At 43.7% G+C, this 16,064-nt stretch overlaps 1 protein-coding gene across 7 annotated transcripts in view; it reads right to left on the reverse strand.

The window, feature by feature from the left end:
• Window positions 1-16,064, reverse strand: part of CENPI (centromere protein I) — a 708,963-nt gene that overhangs the window by 147,484 nt on the left and 545,415 nt on the right. For 6 of the 7 annotated variants that reach the window (XM_085607722.1, XM_085607716.1, XM_085607717.1 and 3 more), the window contains one exon: window positions 4,282-5,087. The exons of the other annotated variant lie outside the window; for it this stretch is intronic. In XM_085607722.1, coding sequence (XP_085463848.1) covers window positions 4,932-5,087 — 156 coding nt within the window. In that variant the 3' untranslated portion in view covers window positions 4,282-4,931. Of the gene's footprint in view, window positions 1-4,281; window positions 5,088-16,064 lie in introns of those variants that run through there. 7 annotated transcript variants of the gene reach the window in all.

Consider the following 16,064-nt stretch of genomic DNA (forward strand, 5'->3'; position numbering starts at 1 on the left):
TAAATTAACCATGTGTTCTACTTGTAGCACTGTAATCATTCCAATTACTAGTAATGTATTTATAGAGTGGCTTAGCCACTAATAGACGTACACCTCCAATATTCTGTACAGTAACATGCAAACTTCCAACCAGGTACATACTAATTCTACATTCATTCAAATTCCCACTTACTACCCTTGCAGTCTAGGAATCCTCTTGTTACTCCCATGCACTTCCTCAATTACCCATCCAGCACTATGTACTTATCGTATTACTCTGTCAATACGCAAGTACTTGTGAAGCAGATTTACAAGCCCCCTGCGCCACTACTACATCACTTTTTGGGACGTAGTGGTGGTGCTGGGGGCACCTCCATTTTTACCAAGAGGAAAAGCCACCCTGCATAGTTTTTCCTCTCCTTGTAAATACAGCCTTTTCATACGCAGTACTTTCTGTTGAAGGGGCATTCCATGGGTGTTACTGTGTATGTTTCCACACAACAACCACAGAACCAGATATGTCTAGATTTACAAGAAATCATAAATCTGGACATGTGTGTGAATGCTGTACCACCCTAGAGGTGGCGTAGCAAGGCACAACAAAGAGAAATCTTTTCATTTCACCTCATTTTTTCCTCTTTCAATGCATACTACGCCACACATTGAAGGAGTAAAACGCCTTCCGTGATGGTTTTTGTACAGGAAGGTGGTCCTTCCTGCACAAAAATAATCTGCCCATGATGCAGGCATCCTTGCACCATGGTGCAAGGGTGCCTGTGCTAGCACATGGCTACAGTTTGTGCGCCAGTGGAGAGGGAAGCACAGAGATGCGATATATTCATGTAAATATGTCGCATGCCTGTGTTTCAGAAGTGCTGCAGAGTAGTGCAGCAAAAGGGCTTGCGGTGCCACACTACAGCATTTCATCATACATCTGCTCCAATAAATTCATCATACACTACTAAAGCATTCTTTCAGTCAATCATGCTGTACACATATTCAAGCAAACTTTAAGGCATTACCATACAATTATAGTTCTTTTTTTAACCAGCTAAGGTAGTTCTGATAAAAACTTTTTTTTCTTTTGTATTTTTTTTGCAATTTTTTGAACAATTTTGAATTTTTTGGGTGTTTTTTCAGAAACCTAAAAAAAATGTACAAAGTAAACAGAAAACTTTTGGAATTAGTTGACATTCCAAAAACAAAACAAAACATAAATAAACTAACAATGGTGATTCCGTTGAGCAGCACAAACTGCATCTACTGACTGCTCTCCGTAGCAGATAATTTTCTTGCACTTCCAACAGTGATGCTCTAAAAAGGCAAATTCTGGACGCATATCTATAGGAGGTTGACGCTCATGATGTACTTGCTCCTGCTGCTGGTGGATTTTTAGCAGCCTCATTTCTTCCCGAGCCAGATTGTGAGGATGCGGAGTATGCAAGTGCTTATACATACTGGCAGTCCCTCAGGAGTATTTCTTCTGACTGCCTCTTGAAAGTACTCTGTCACAAATTATGGAGGTCACCTTGGTAGCGTTCACTTTTTTTTCTCCTGGTGGATAAGTGAAAAAAACTTCCACACCACCGATTCTGGCCTTTTCTTAGGTGGATCCTCTACCAACAGTTATTCATCCGAAGATTCTTCCACCTGCTGGTCCTGTTGTGATGCCATTTTCTTTTGAAGTTCAAAAAAAAAAAAAAAATGCCAAACTTGTTCTTGATGAAGAACAGATGCTCCTCTGAAAACGCTCGAACAAGAATGAATAAAATGGGTGGGGTCCTTCAATACTTACAGTGGGAAATGTTATAAACCTATCAAATCTTATTTTGAGGTCACATGGGATTCACGCACCCTACGCTCAGGAAGTGCGAACCCGACGCGACTTCGCGAAAATATATTTGCAAATAATATAAGTTAATTACAAGTAAAAATACATTATTTTTATGAATATCTTAGATAATCTCTTGCCCTAATATGTACATTAAAGACACATACATATAATTTTAGAATATAAAAACTTTCGAAGGATGCGCGCACCCAACGCGCCCAGGCACGCATAGGACGTCACGCAGGGCCCGCCACCGCGCAAGCATCACGTACCGTAATGTGCATGTGTTGCGAATACGCGGGAGTAGTCGCACATCGGTCGCAAACCCATCACGCACACCACGTAATATTATACGTATTTGACGTAACTGGAAAACGTGCACCCGTCGCACACCGTACGCGGATCCTTCATGACTTTCAACATAGCGGCTAAAACGCACACCCGCAGCGATGGGTACGCTGTGGGTGCGAGACCTCAAAAACAATTTTAAAAATGTATAAATAAATTCAAATAAAAAATTATACTATATTTCAGATTAATTCTTTTAATTAATTTTCAGAAAAATATATAATATTGCTTAATAAATATTATATTTACAAAGAAAGTTAAAAAAAATCTAGATATTCATTACAAAAAAATATAGGTATAACTACTATAATACTTACACATTTTTATTTAAAAAACCTTTGAAATTCACAGAAAAAAACCAAAGGTTTCAGGCACGCTATAGTTAGAAATTAGCATTTAAAAAACCTTTGAAATTCAATGCAAAAACCAAAGGTTTCAGGCACGTTATAGTTAGAAATTAGCATTTAAAAAACCTTAGAAATTCACTGAAAAAAACAGAGGTTTTTTAGGGAAGGTTATAGTTAGTCGTACAAAACCATTGAAATTCCCCCGTTAGTTAGTTCAGCCAATTATAACTTGTGCCCCCGCAATGCACAGCTGATGGCGTCACACGCTAATATAACTTTTGATACACCCACTATAAATTACAGACTGTCATTCTCAAAACCATAGACACTCCAACACCAATAAGTACATACCCACTCAGTGATTCTTAGGTCTACACAAACATCCACTCACTCACCTGTACAGTCACTCATACTTATGGTCACACAGTGCAGGACTATCATATGCACTCACACACCTATATAGACACTCACACACCGCCACTCATCCATAGAAGTACTCACACACCTAGTCAGTCATGCAAATAATTAATCACACTCCCATTTACTCACCTATACAGTTACACACACCAGCTCACTTACTCATACAAATACTAGCACATTCTTACACTCTTATACAATCACTGATACAAGCACACACTCATCCATAAAGCCACAATCACACACTCTCACTTATAGCCATTTCTATACTCTAACACACATATATACTGCCTTTCACATATGTAGTTACTCACACATGTACCACAGAGATATACATTCACTCACTAACACACCCATACACACACTCACCCACCCACCCATACAGTCCATCACAGATGCACTCTTGAAACCATGCACCCAGTAAATCACCCACTCACATCTATGCACAGAGTCACACACACCCCACCCACACAAACACTCAGGCACCCATACAGATACTCAGACAATCAATCAATAACTCATATAGACACTCATGTAGTTATTCGCAAACCCATGCAGCCGCTTACACACCAACAGACGGATACAGAGATTCACACAGTTTAGTCACTAACCCATGCATTCAGTAAGATATGTTTAATCACTCACTTATAGTCAGTCACGCACCTAGTAAATCCTCCATTCAGACACTTATACACCCACTCATTTTTCAATACGCCTTTCCCTATATATATTAAACATTTTTAAACTTTAGAGAAACACACAGTCACATGGATGATGTCATGAGTGATGTCATGAGTGATGTCACTGACCATGTCATGAGTGATGTAATATGTGACGTCATCAGCAGTGCATTGGGGGGCGCGAGTTCTAGTTAGCTGAACTAACTATAACGGGGGAATTTCAATGGTTTTGTACAAGTGAAATGTCCAACTAACTATAACCTTCCCTGAAACCTATGGTTTTTTTCAGTGAATATATATACACACCCATGCATATATACATATACACACACACACACGCATACACACACAGGCATATATATACACACACACAGGCATATATATACACACACAGGCATATATATACACACACACGCATATACACACACACGCATATACACACACGCATATATACACACACACGCATATATACACACACACGCATATATATACACACACGCATATATATACACACACATATATATATATATATATATATATATATACATACACACATTCTGGATAATATAAAAGAACATATGATATTAATTAATTATAACCTAACTGTTGAATAAGGGTTCTATGAGATGTTTCGAACAGTCCAAGCCACAACACTGAACAAACCACAAGGAGCGCATAGTGAATGTGTGCATTTTATTGATAGCTGCAACACATATAAAAGCGCACAGTAATACGGTTGTTCCAAATTTCATCGCTTTTATGTTTATAGTCCAAAAAGACAGTTTCAACCTCTCTACCAATCCCACTTAATCAGTTGCTATTAAAAAGGAACATCTTTGGTACCTCCTGATACCTCTGTTGGATTCCGAAAATGGAACTCAAATCTGAAGCCAGTTCAGACCATCACAGAATCAGACTCCATGAACTCCAATTAAGTATGTACACAATATACTGGATCCACCAATTGATCTGAGCGTTAAGGAATAAAACGGATGCATTCCATAGGAAGGCCATTAGAAAATAACTTTACATAAAGTACACATTTACACTGTTTACAATTATGAGCATACCTGCATGTTAAATACAAAATATTGCATTTCAGAAATAACACTGAAAGCAGAAACGATCAGTTTGTAATGACTCCAAAGCATGAGCGCAGAATAGTGATAAATAAAGCCAAAAGCTGCAGCTGCTCAGAATCCTTTAGCTGATGGGTTATGTACATGGAATACTTCAATTTATGTGAGAGTCAAAAATGGAAAATGTCTGTACTCGAAAAAATAATTCCTGTGAACATCTTTGTGCAATGTTTGGGAAACATTAAATTGACTATTTCTGTGACTGATGCAAAGAATGAAGGCCCTTCGATGGCACTTGGGTTTGGGAGCTGGTGGAAATCCGATTGACACTGCTTTCAATGAAGAGTTTCAGACCTTGCATTCCCTGCATATAGAGATACTCCAAATACCAGTTCCACAGCTTGCCCTGTAGGAGGAAAAACAGACGTTTCTTTACTTGGGCCCTTCTCAACAACAAATCCATGCTGGTAGGTCACATAATACAGAATTAACTTTAAGGTGAACTTATTCAGATAAGTACTTAGAAAGGAGGTCAGAGTAAATGAAGGATTATCAATAATCATGTCAACAAAAAATTATGTGAAAAAAATGTGTCGCTTATTTATAACTTTGATGTATGCAGCAAACTTTGTGAATAAACAAAATTTACTTGTTGTAATCCAAGTTTTCCATTTGGGTATTCTCTCTCGATTCATAAGCCTGTGTGTGCAGTATCCTGGTCACTTCAGAATCAACGCAGTTAGAGTTGGCCTTCAATGGACGTGCCCAACACCAATGGGCAATAGAAACAACTGAGCATTTACTCGTGAAGATAGTCCACCTCACTGAAAATGACACAAACGGAAGCCAATGAGGCCAGGGTGCTGGGAACTACACTCCCACCAGAAGCCATCATGGTTCAGATTTCTGCCATATGTACAGGAAGTCTCCACAGCTATCTGCTCATGTTGTCCATTGCTACTCCAAAGTGGCATGAAAACTGCCTTACTCAACATCATTGGCTATATCAATCCCATGAGCCACTTTTCCTAGCAGGATTGCGGTCACTGGGGACATTTTTTGAGCTGAAGTTTATAATTTATTCTGTCATGGCTGAGACATCAATGAATGCCCTTTTTCAACCCTGTGGGACTGGTGGCAAGAAATGTCACCATTTTACTGAACTGCATGGTTAATTCCTTTATCGTCACAATAGTTTAGGTTTGAAAACACTAGCAGGAATAAATAATGTGTGCCTCTTTGTAGGGACGTGGCTGGGTTGCATGTGAATCCATTAAAGATGGTCATCACGAAGGACGTAGAAAAACACTTCCCATAAAAGACCCAAAGCCAAGACAACACACTTCCATCCACACACCTCAGTGGTGTAGGATGTTATCAATTTGAATATGTGTCAGCGCTTCACAAAGTAGCAATAAGGGCTATACAAGGGCTACAATACAGTCTCTGGTTGTATACTATCTCCAAAGGCCTCATCCCACTATATTTCTAAAACTCTGCATAAATAAGTTACCTGGACTTAAAACTTTAAATATGTTCCCTGTTTCATTCTATTGAATTATCCTCTCCTTACCTTTCATCCTCTGCATGCCACCGCTCCAAGTATAGCGTAAGTTGAATGATTGTATGCCTTATTCTCTAGCGCTCTCTCTCTCCAAATTGCCCACCTCATTTCACAGATCTCTTTCCCAAAGGGCAGGGCTTATCCATTTTATACTATTTGCTAAACCGTGTGCTCCAACGATATGGCCTTCCAGGCTTGTAGAAAGGAGGATACCTCGCTTTACAACTGGCTGCAGAAGATCCTTCAAGGCGAAGCTGAAGCCGCTTTTATGCTGGTGCAGTGGAGGGGTTAAAGGTCTTGATGACTTTCTCTCTGCCCCATCTTCTGTATTGGAACAGCAGCTGGTTAAACTGTTGGACGAGCTGAGATGGCTGACACGGGTTAAAGGGAAAGCCCTCAGAGAATCCTTTAAACACCTGCAACTGGCTGTAGTTCCATCCCATACACTGGAGGCCAAGAGAACAGGCAGCACCCCGAATAGCCTTGAAAGTCTCCAAGACCGAATCAAAATTGATCCCAAACAGGCAAGTTAATAGCATTATCCTTGAGGTTTGCATGCATGCCTCAAGGGAATCTGGGGAACCAACGCCATTCATGCCACCTCAGGGCTACCGAGAACCCCATGGCCCTAGCCAAAGAATCTACAACATACAGGCAAACAAGTTACTTACTTTTAGTTTCAACCTTTCAGATGGTTGCTCTATCTAATCGTAGATTCCACACCTTGTGAATATTCCTGAGGCTGAGACTGGATTCGGAAACTTTAAAGCCGGACTCCTGCGCACCAGTAGGTGGCGTTGCGCATCTCCGTGTGAATGTTGTTCTACTATGGAAGTGACTTCGCTTTTATTTTCTGTAACGCAGCGAGAGTGTGTGTGTGTGTGTACTGATCAGGACCTCAATCCCATTCATAGTATTTTAAATATACTTACATTGCTTTGCGTAGGACCTCGGTTCCGTTCCTGCTATTTTAATTATACTTTGCACGTTGGAGAGTTGTATTGTCACTTTTTTTAATTACCGTTGTTAGCATTGTTGTGTTTTCAGGCCTTTTTTCACCTTCGGCACCGGCTGCACTGATTGGGTGTCCTTGCCCATTCAGATGCAAGGTTGGGAGGAGCCAGTTGTGCACCCCGGCCATTTCAGGACAACCGCAGCGCGGCTGCGCTAATTCCACTTTAATTTTCTGTAACACAGCTAGTGTGTGTGTACTGATCAGGACCTCGGTCCCGTTCCTGGTATTTTAAATATACTTGCATTGCATTGCGCAGGACCTCGGTACAGTTCCTGCTATTTTAATTATACTTTGCACGTTGGAGAGTTGTATTGTCATTTTTTAATTATCGCTGTTAGCATTGTTGTGTTTTTAGGCCTTTTTTCGCCTTCGGCACTGTCTGCACCGATTGGGTGGCCTTGCCCGATCAGATGCAAGGTTGGGAGGAGCCAGTTGTGCCCCCCCGGCCATTTCAGGACGGCCACAGCGCGGACACGCCGCTGGTGCGCCAAAGGCGCGGCATAGGCAATCCCGTCTGCACCTGGACGTTGCCAGGCACTCTGCCCATCCAGACACAAACAAACTGATCAACTCTTCCAATGAACTTCTCTTACTGAGAACTACCTGGAACTCTTGCATTAACCAGGTTAGGGGCCCAGTCGATTGTCTGTCTCATTGTAACCACTGTCACTATAACGTAAGCATTGACGGCCATGCCGCAAAGCCTTCTTCCCAGGCTTTTAAAATCCTCAGTCTGAACTGCCACTCCCTGGTTAAACACCACGCTGATGTGTTCGATTTGGTCCAACCTGAAAGACCAGACCTTTTTCTCACAGAGACCTGGCTCACCCCCATTACTGTGGCGGAGCGGCAGATGGCACTTCCTCAGGGGTATGTAATAAAAACACTTAACAGAGAGGATGTCAGGGAAGGAGGGATAGCCATCATCTGCAAAACCATCTACGCTTGCAGCCTGTCAAAGGAGTCAGTCGTGGACTGCGAAAGCTGACTTTATAAAATGTCTGTAAATCATAATTTTACTTTGACAGGTTTGCTGATCCATTGCCCTCCCGGACCCTCCAACAGTTTAGGGATTAATTAATTAATTCCACTTCCATACTGGATACGAAATCCGCTAATTTTAATATCATTGGAGATCTCAATCTCCATCTCAAGGACCATCGAAACGGTGAGACTGCCGACATTTTAGCAGATTTTGCTGCATGCCAACTAATCCAATTTGTCTCTAGCTCTACTCATCGGGCGGGGCACCTTCTAGAGCCAGTATTTTTGAATATACGGTCTCTCGGGACCCTGCCCACCCTTCCCAAGGCCTGGACCGACCAGTTTCTCATCTCGATAGCACTTCCTTATGAGAATCGGTTTCCAAGCACTCCCCCTGAGCCTCTGTTAAAACGCCCTTGACATAAGTTAAATGCCAATCTTCTCGCTGATACTCTATGTTCCCAAATGCCCCAACTGCCTGATGTGGAGGTAGCTAATAGTTGTGTTAATGAGTGGCTCACAGGCCCTTGATAAACATATCCCTGCTAAACTTACATCACGGTGCAGAACCTACACAAATCCCTGGTTTAATGAAAAGGTAACCCAGATGAAATAAGATTGCAAAGTTCTTGAACGGGCCTGGATATGCAAATATGATCCTGCCCTCAAAACACAATATCGTTCTGCTGTTCAGACTTATCATAAGTCTATACGCAAGTCACGTGCTGACTACATTACGAAAAAAATTAAGAACCATACCAACCCGGCAAAAAGCATTTTTTCTTTGCTAAACGACATCAAAAATCCTCCATCAGCAAGGGCCTCCACTATTCTCTCCAAATCTCAATGTGAGGCCTCAGCTACTTTTTTTGTTAAATAAGTTTAGAACATCTACAAATCTTTTCCGTCCACTGCTAAGAGTGTACGGATTGCATCAGTCCCTCAGGCACTTTATCTTCCTTTCCTGCACTTTCCTCTGAGACATTAAAGACTCTCTGCCATAAGATCAAATCAGGATCTCCAGCTGATCGTTTTAAGCCTGATAAGCTTCTACAACTCCTACCTGTACTTCTTCCCACGCTCTGCGAATTGATAAACCTGTCCCCGACTTCTGCAGTTGTTTCTACTTCCTGGAAACATGCCCAGGTTATTCCCTTGCTAATAAAAAACCTACCTTAGACATTTCCAAACCTGAAAGCTTTCGCCCGATCTCACGCCTTCCTTTCGCTGCTAAAGTCACAGAGTCCTACATCAATTCTATCCACACTAAATTTATAGAGGTTAATAACTTTTTTGACCCAGCACAGAACTGTTTCAGACCTGGCCACAGCACTGAGTCTGCTCTACTGGCAGTGACTGAACAATTGGGGAATAACTTAGACAAAGGCCATACCTCTGCACGGATTCTTATCAATCTCAGTGCCGCCTTCAACACTGTACCTCATAAAATCCTGCTGCAGTGCCTACAGGAGATGCACTTAAAAGACAGTGTTCTTAACTGGTTTGAGTATTTTCTATCTGACAGATCTTTTCAAGTAATTTCCCCACCTTATGGTTCCCAGAACCAGCTCGTCCATCATGGGGTTCCCCAGGGTTCGGCTTTGAGCCCTACACTTCTTAATATCTATGTTCAACCCCTGGAACCCCTGGCAGAAGTTGCAAAAAGTAGAGGCCTTTCAATGATCTCATACGCTGCCAACACTCCGCTTGTTATTTCCCTATTGAATACTTCTGATCAACATGTCACCAAGTTTCGAAATTACATGGTGGTTATTGCAGAATGGATGACAGATAACTGTTTGCAGCTGAATGCAAGTAAATCAGAGATCCTCCTCGTAGGTAGGGATACACATCTTTGGAGCGACCAGTGGTGGCCTACCGTGCTGGGAGTTTCTCCCATCCCCAAGGATACTGTAAAAAACTTGGGTGTGTGGTTAGATAGTGCACTTACCTTACAGGCACAGACAAATACTGTGGCGGGCTGTTGCTTTGGGCTCTTGCGAGGTCTGAATCTGCTACTCTGGTTCTTTGACATAGAAACACGCCACGTGATCATCCAGTCTACTATTCTTTCTAGACTGGATTACTGCAACTCTCTGTATCTTGGTACCAATAGATTACAGAGGGTGCAAAATGCCGCTGCCCGTACTCGCTTTGCTCCCCCGAGATCCTGCACCATGTCCAAATATATACACAAACAGTCTTGCAGGACCTAGTGAATGTATGCACTGAAGATCAAGTAGCTGACTATCAAACATCCAGGACAGGCTCACCAGGTGGCAGTGCAGTGGTAGCAGCATTGCCTCTGATGGTAGGAGCCTGTAAACCTTCTGGAAGCCGCTTCCTAAAGTGTGTAGCAAATCTTAATAAGGAGAACAATCCATCAGGAAATCGTCCGTTTTTGCACTGCCTTCCTTTCTTTTCCCCAAGAGAATCCCAAAAAGTGCAGATTGTCTATCCACAGTACTTTGGTGCCATATATATGAAAGATAGGTGCTCTATTAGGGTCCATATGATGGATCCGCTCTCCCTCAGAGTGATTGAGCTGGAAAAAATAATGACAATCAGCCTTTAACAGTGCCCAAAGCAAAAGCTTGCTGGGCCAGAGACAAAACAACTACAATTCAGAGAACTTGGCTTGCAGTGGATCAATTTGGTGGGCGCCACAAATGTGTCCTAACAACTTGCATGCACTGATTTTGCAGAGTGCCGTCTCAAAGCAAGGGTGACATTAGCGACCTCGGGAGGAAGGTCATATGAAATCAACTGTCTCTGCTCAGTGTCCAAGCATGGTGATACAAATTGCACAGGACTGGGTGCAGCACCCTGCTCTGCTGCTGTGACAGAAGATCCTCCCGTAGCGGCAGCTTGGCGCAAGGACAGATGGACATGGCCAGGAGTTTTAGGGAACACACTCTCCTGGCCCAATCCAGTGTCACTAAGAGGATTGAGCCCTGCCAATCTTGATCATCCTTCGATGTTGGTGCAGGAAAGTCAGTGACAGATGGGCATAAAAGTAGTCCTGAAATCCAATCCTGGTGGAATGAGTCTCGAAGAGAAAATAGTCTTGGGAATTCCAACCTGCTAAAGTGCTGTCATTGCACGTTCTCTGCGGTGGGGGAAAAATAGAGCCATGGTTCTCCCCATTGATGGAAAATCCTTTGTGCCACCTGCAGATGAACCTGCCATTCATGGCCTGCTAAGCGATAGCAGCTGAGTTACTCCACAGTGGCATTTAGAGATCCCGCCAGGTGGTTTACAACCTCAGAAATTCCCTGGCAGGCCTGACACTTCTAGAGGTGTAGAGCCTTTTGGCACAGGACCCAATACCCCACCCTGCTTGCTTGCTGCAGTATCACATGGCAGTGGTGTTGGCCACGGGCACCTGCACCAGCCTTCCTCTGATGGTAGGCACAAAGGTCTTCAATGCCAAGAGAATTGCCCTCAGCTCAAATTGATGTGGAGTTGACTTTCCGCTGGACCAGAGGCCTTTGATCACCACTTCTCCCAGACAGACTCCCGAACCCAGAAAAGATGCACCGATAACCAGTGTCAAATCAGGGGAGGGGCGGTAATGGAGAATTTGCAAAGGAATCTGGTGTGACTTACGGTCATTAATGAAGAACTCAAATAATATGAAGTTTGCAGTCATCTGTAGGTAGTTGACGACTGCCTGGCCTGGCTTCAAAAATCATTCATCGAGGTAAGGGGAGATTGGTAACCACAACCTCTCCGAAGGTGTACTGCACCTACCCCCGCAATCACATTCCTGAGCACCCGAAAGGCACAAAAGGGAGTGCTGTGAAATGACAATGCTCCTGGTCCACTGTGAACTCCAGGTCAATGCCTGTGGGTGTACAGCACAAGGATATGGAAATAGGCGCTCTGCAGGGTCAACACTACCATGCAGTCTCCGGGGTCAAGTTTAGCCAGGACCTGGGCTAGCGTGAGCATTTTCAAATTGTTCTTTTGTAGGACAGTGTTGAGAGAGCGAGATCTAAAATAGGATGAAGGCCTCCGTCCTTCAGCACAAGTAGTGGGAGCAATCGCTCCTATATCCAAAACCAGGACCCTCTAAATGTCCCCTTTGGCCAAAAGGGCCAGCACTCCCTGCTGCAAGATGGACAGGTTGTCTTCCATGAGCTGCCCTGACAATGGTGGAACGCGCAGCGTGAATGGAAGAAATGGCAGGGCATAACCCTGATGTGCAATTTGAAGGACCCACTTGTCTCCGGTAATTGGTTGCCTCGGCTGGAGGAAATTTCTCTGAAATGATAGCTGTATACTGGAAAGGACACACTAATGCAGTTTTGTGGCTGTGGTTTCTGGAGGGGCAGGGAACTCTGGCATGTCCATTAATGATGCCTGGACATCCCTAGAGACGCCTGTAAGCCTTATCCAGGCATGGTGCAGAAGTGACACTATCATACCAATCGCCCAACCTAAACAGTGGGTCATGACCAAGCCAGAGAGAATTACAATTTAGTAGAGCCACAGCCACCCTAGATAACTTGGCTCAGGGGCACCCTATGGTCATCTGGAACTGCTGTAAAACTTGAGGCATGTCCCATGAGAGTAGCATCCTTGAAAACCAATGCATTTACTCATTGCAGCGCAAGGCTTACGGAGTTAAAGGTGCACTTGCCAAATGTCTCGATTTTCTTTCTGTTGATCAGGTGGGGTGGTGGTGAAGGAGTTGCGATTGGCTTTAATAGTAGACACCTGCACCACCAAGAACTCAAGTGTGGAGTGTGTGAAAGTCAGGGTCGCCCAAGAGTGTGACAAAACAAAAGCATGATTCAGAGCCTGCCATTGCTGGCTGGCAGAGCAGTTTTAAAACATGCTAACTCTACTGTGCCATTTCAAGCAATGGCAAAACCCAAACATTCCTTCTTAACATTTCTAAGTCACCTCTAAAGCAGTCCTACTGAGCTCTAAAGGTAGGGTGCATTATGCTTTTGGGTTGGACCTGTAGTTTTAAGCTTTTAAGGCCCTAACAGTAAAAACCACCAATGTCGTATTTACTGTTAAAAGTTACAGGCTGACATCTTAGCCAAGCTAACTTCTGAATGAGACTACTAGAGTTGGCACTTCAAGGTATCAAAAGAATCCATGCATCAAGCCCAATTTAATGGGTAAATCAAATTTAATGTCACTGGTGGACAAAGTGCAACTTTAATAAGTGGCCACTTTGTTGCAGAAGGTTTCAAGTGCCAGTTTACGGTTGCACACAAAGGTATGTCCTTAAGACAGACTTTTGGCCTCCTGTGGAAATGTTTAAATGATTCCCAGAAAAGCTACTGCAGAGGGTGGAGAGGTTACCTTGTCCTGGAAGGAAAAGCCAACAGGGTGTGAGCCCAAAGGGTGAGCTTCTAAGTGGAAGCCGCCTTTGATGGGAAAACGGTTAGCACACACAAGAGAGGCTGTTCCTTTGTCTAGGTAGACAGAAGGGCATCAGGGACAGCTAGGAGAAAACGTGAGTCAATCTGATTTTCCCATGGGCATGTAGTCCAGAGAGATGGTGGGCTATAAAGCTCCACACAACGAGAGGGGTTCAGCCATCTTGGCAGTTGGCAGAATAGAGAACCCTGGAATAGGTGGATGCCACACTTCACAAGACATGGTCATCAAGTGGGAGAAATCCAGGTAGCTCTTTATGGACATAAAAGCGGCATACCTGGCCCCCAAAATTAGATCTTGCCTGGATTGGAGAAGAAGACAAAAGGACTGTCCTGCTGGACCTGCCAAAGAGGCTGCACTGAAGTTGGAATGCACCCGCTGCTCTTTGAGCTAACAAAGAGAGGGCTGTGGTGTCCTGTTCATGGATACGTCATTCCCAGTAGCCCAGCTAGAAGCAGAGACAGTTGGCTGACTTCCTATTCACAGCACAGGGCCTCAAAAGCAGAGGAAGCCTGATTGGGCGAATTGGTAGCCCAGTTCACTAGATGTTTGCTAACAAGCCAGACTAAACCCAAGACAGGATTGTGAGTTTACTACACAGCAAGGTCTCACAACCACACCACATGATAAACTGCATTTCCTCACAATATCAATTTTCTCCATCATACAGGGAGGACAAAATATACTGGTGGACAAAGTCATTCCATGGATCAAAATTGAGGAGTCAGTGCAAAAAAGATTGTGCAAAGTATGGGCCACACCATGTGGTAAGGAAAAATGATTAGAATCAGAAGGGTTGCCTGCAAGCAGCATTCCAGTGGATCTGGGTCGCATCCTCGGTTGAGGTCGTGGTGGATTCTGCTTCGAGTCGGAAAGGATAATAGGTTGCATATCATCCTCCAGCGTCTGCATTGATGCTAAGGGAACTGATGCAGAAGATGGTGCCAGACCTAAAGTTGGCAACTGAGTCGATATTGAACTCGAAGTGGGTTTAAGGGGCGGAGAGGGCACCTATGCTGGACCACCAGGTGAAAGTCTGACTGGAGACTCCTGTGGTTCCTTGGGGCAAAGGGACACTAGAAGAAACCAGTAACATGCTGCAAATGCAAAGCGTGGCCTCCCTTAAGTCTTTCACTTGCAACATTGTCGACTGACCCTTAAAACCAGGTGCATCAGGACTAGATTAAGGATCATCTCCGATGGTAACTGGGCGCATGACCGGAAGGCACGTTGATCCCATTGTTCCCTCACTGGACTCGGAGAATAGAGGGAAGGGGCTGATTCCCACTGTCGTTTCTTATGCTTCTTCTTGGATTTACCCAAAGACTTGTATCAAGACCAGAATATGCTGCAGGAATAACTTTGGGAGTAGGAACGGAACCTTCCTTTCTAATTCAACCAGTCACAACATGGATTCTTCCGATGTTTGATATACAGCTTTACCTTGCAGTCTTGTATACCCTACCAAGTTTTCTGGACTAAGTAATCATTAGCCCTGAAATTGTACTCAGACCCCAAGCATCAGCAAGATACTTTGTGAGCTCTGTCACAGATATTTGTTTGAGATCGTACCGTATCTACACAGCTTGATCCTTATTTTCTTAGGAGGTGACATCTGAAGTAGCGAAAGAAAGTAACGAACATCAGAGATCATGGAGTTTATATGTGGCTCCACTCATCACTTCTAGATCAGAACTACATTGGTGCAGAGCCGCACTGCACCATCTCCTGATGCACTCACTACTTTAAAGTTTCCGGGTCTAGTCTGATACCTGAGGAATATTTACAAGGTGAGTAATCTGCAGTTACACGTATCCATCAGAATTGCCCTTATGATCTGACCTTTTGGCCACCCATAACCAGCTGAATACAGTGATAGTTCAGGTGGTCTGAGAGGCTCAGGACTGCCAAGCTTGCCATCTCATACAGTGTGTGCATATAGAAAGCGAGCAGGTGGGGAACAAAAAAATTGGAGGTCGATTAACACAACGTATCCGGAGAGACTGCAGGAAATGTACATGGATTCTAATTTGTGCAGAACGAAGCCTGAACCGCCAGGCTTTTTGGTGAGGAGGTGGGATGAGAGGAAGACAGGATCTGCCAGCACAGGTCTGTACCTAATGGCAATGAACCTTTTGACTGTCGTTGCTGGGCTGAAGCACCGCAAAAAGGGCCATGATGCCGCAGAGGCTGGTTGTTTTACTGTGGGCAAGTAATCTCGAAGACGTTCACTGTCTTTCTAAATACTGCATGAAGACATGTAATCTATGGGGAACCAGGGACAGGGGGGAACTCCATTTCAGTCTATGGGGAAGTTTCTAGCCAACTGACATTTTGGAGGGCCAGAAGATCAACTGGGTTTGAAGACAGCAGGACAGTAAATTTGTTGCATCACTGCTGTTGTTCTAGAGGTCAGACGT

The sequence above is a fragment of the Triturus cristatus genome, chromosome 5_2 (assembly GCF_964204655.1).
Source record: "Triturus cristatus chromosome 5_2, aTriCri1.1, whole genome shotgun sequence".
Taxonomy (NCBI): domain Eukaryota; kingdom Metazoa; phylum Chordata; class Amphibia; order Caudata; family Salamandridae; genus Triturus; species Triturus cristatus.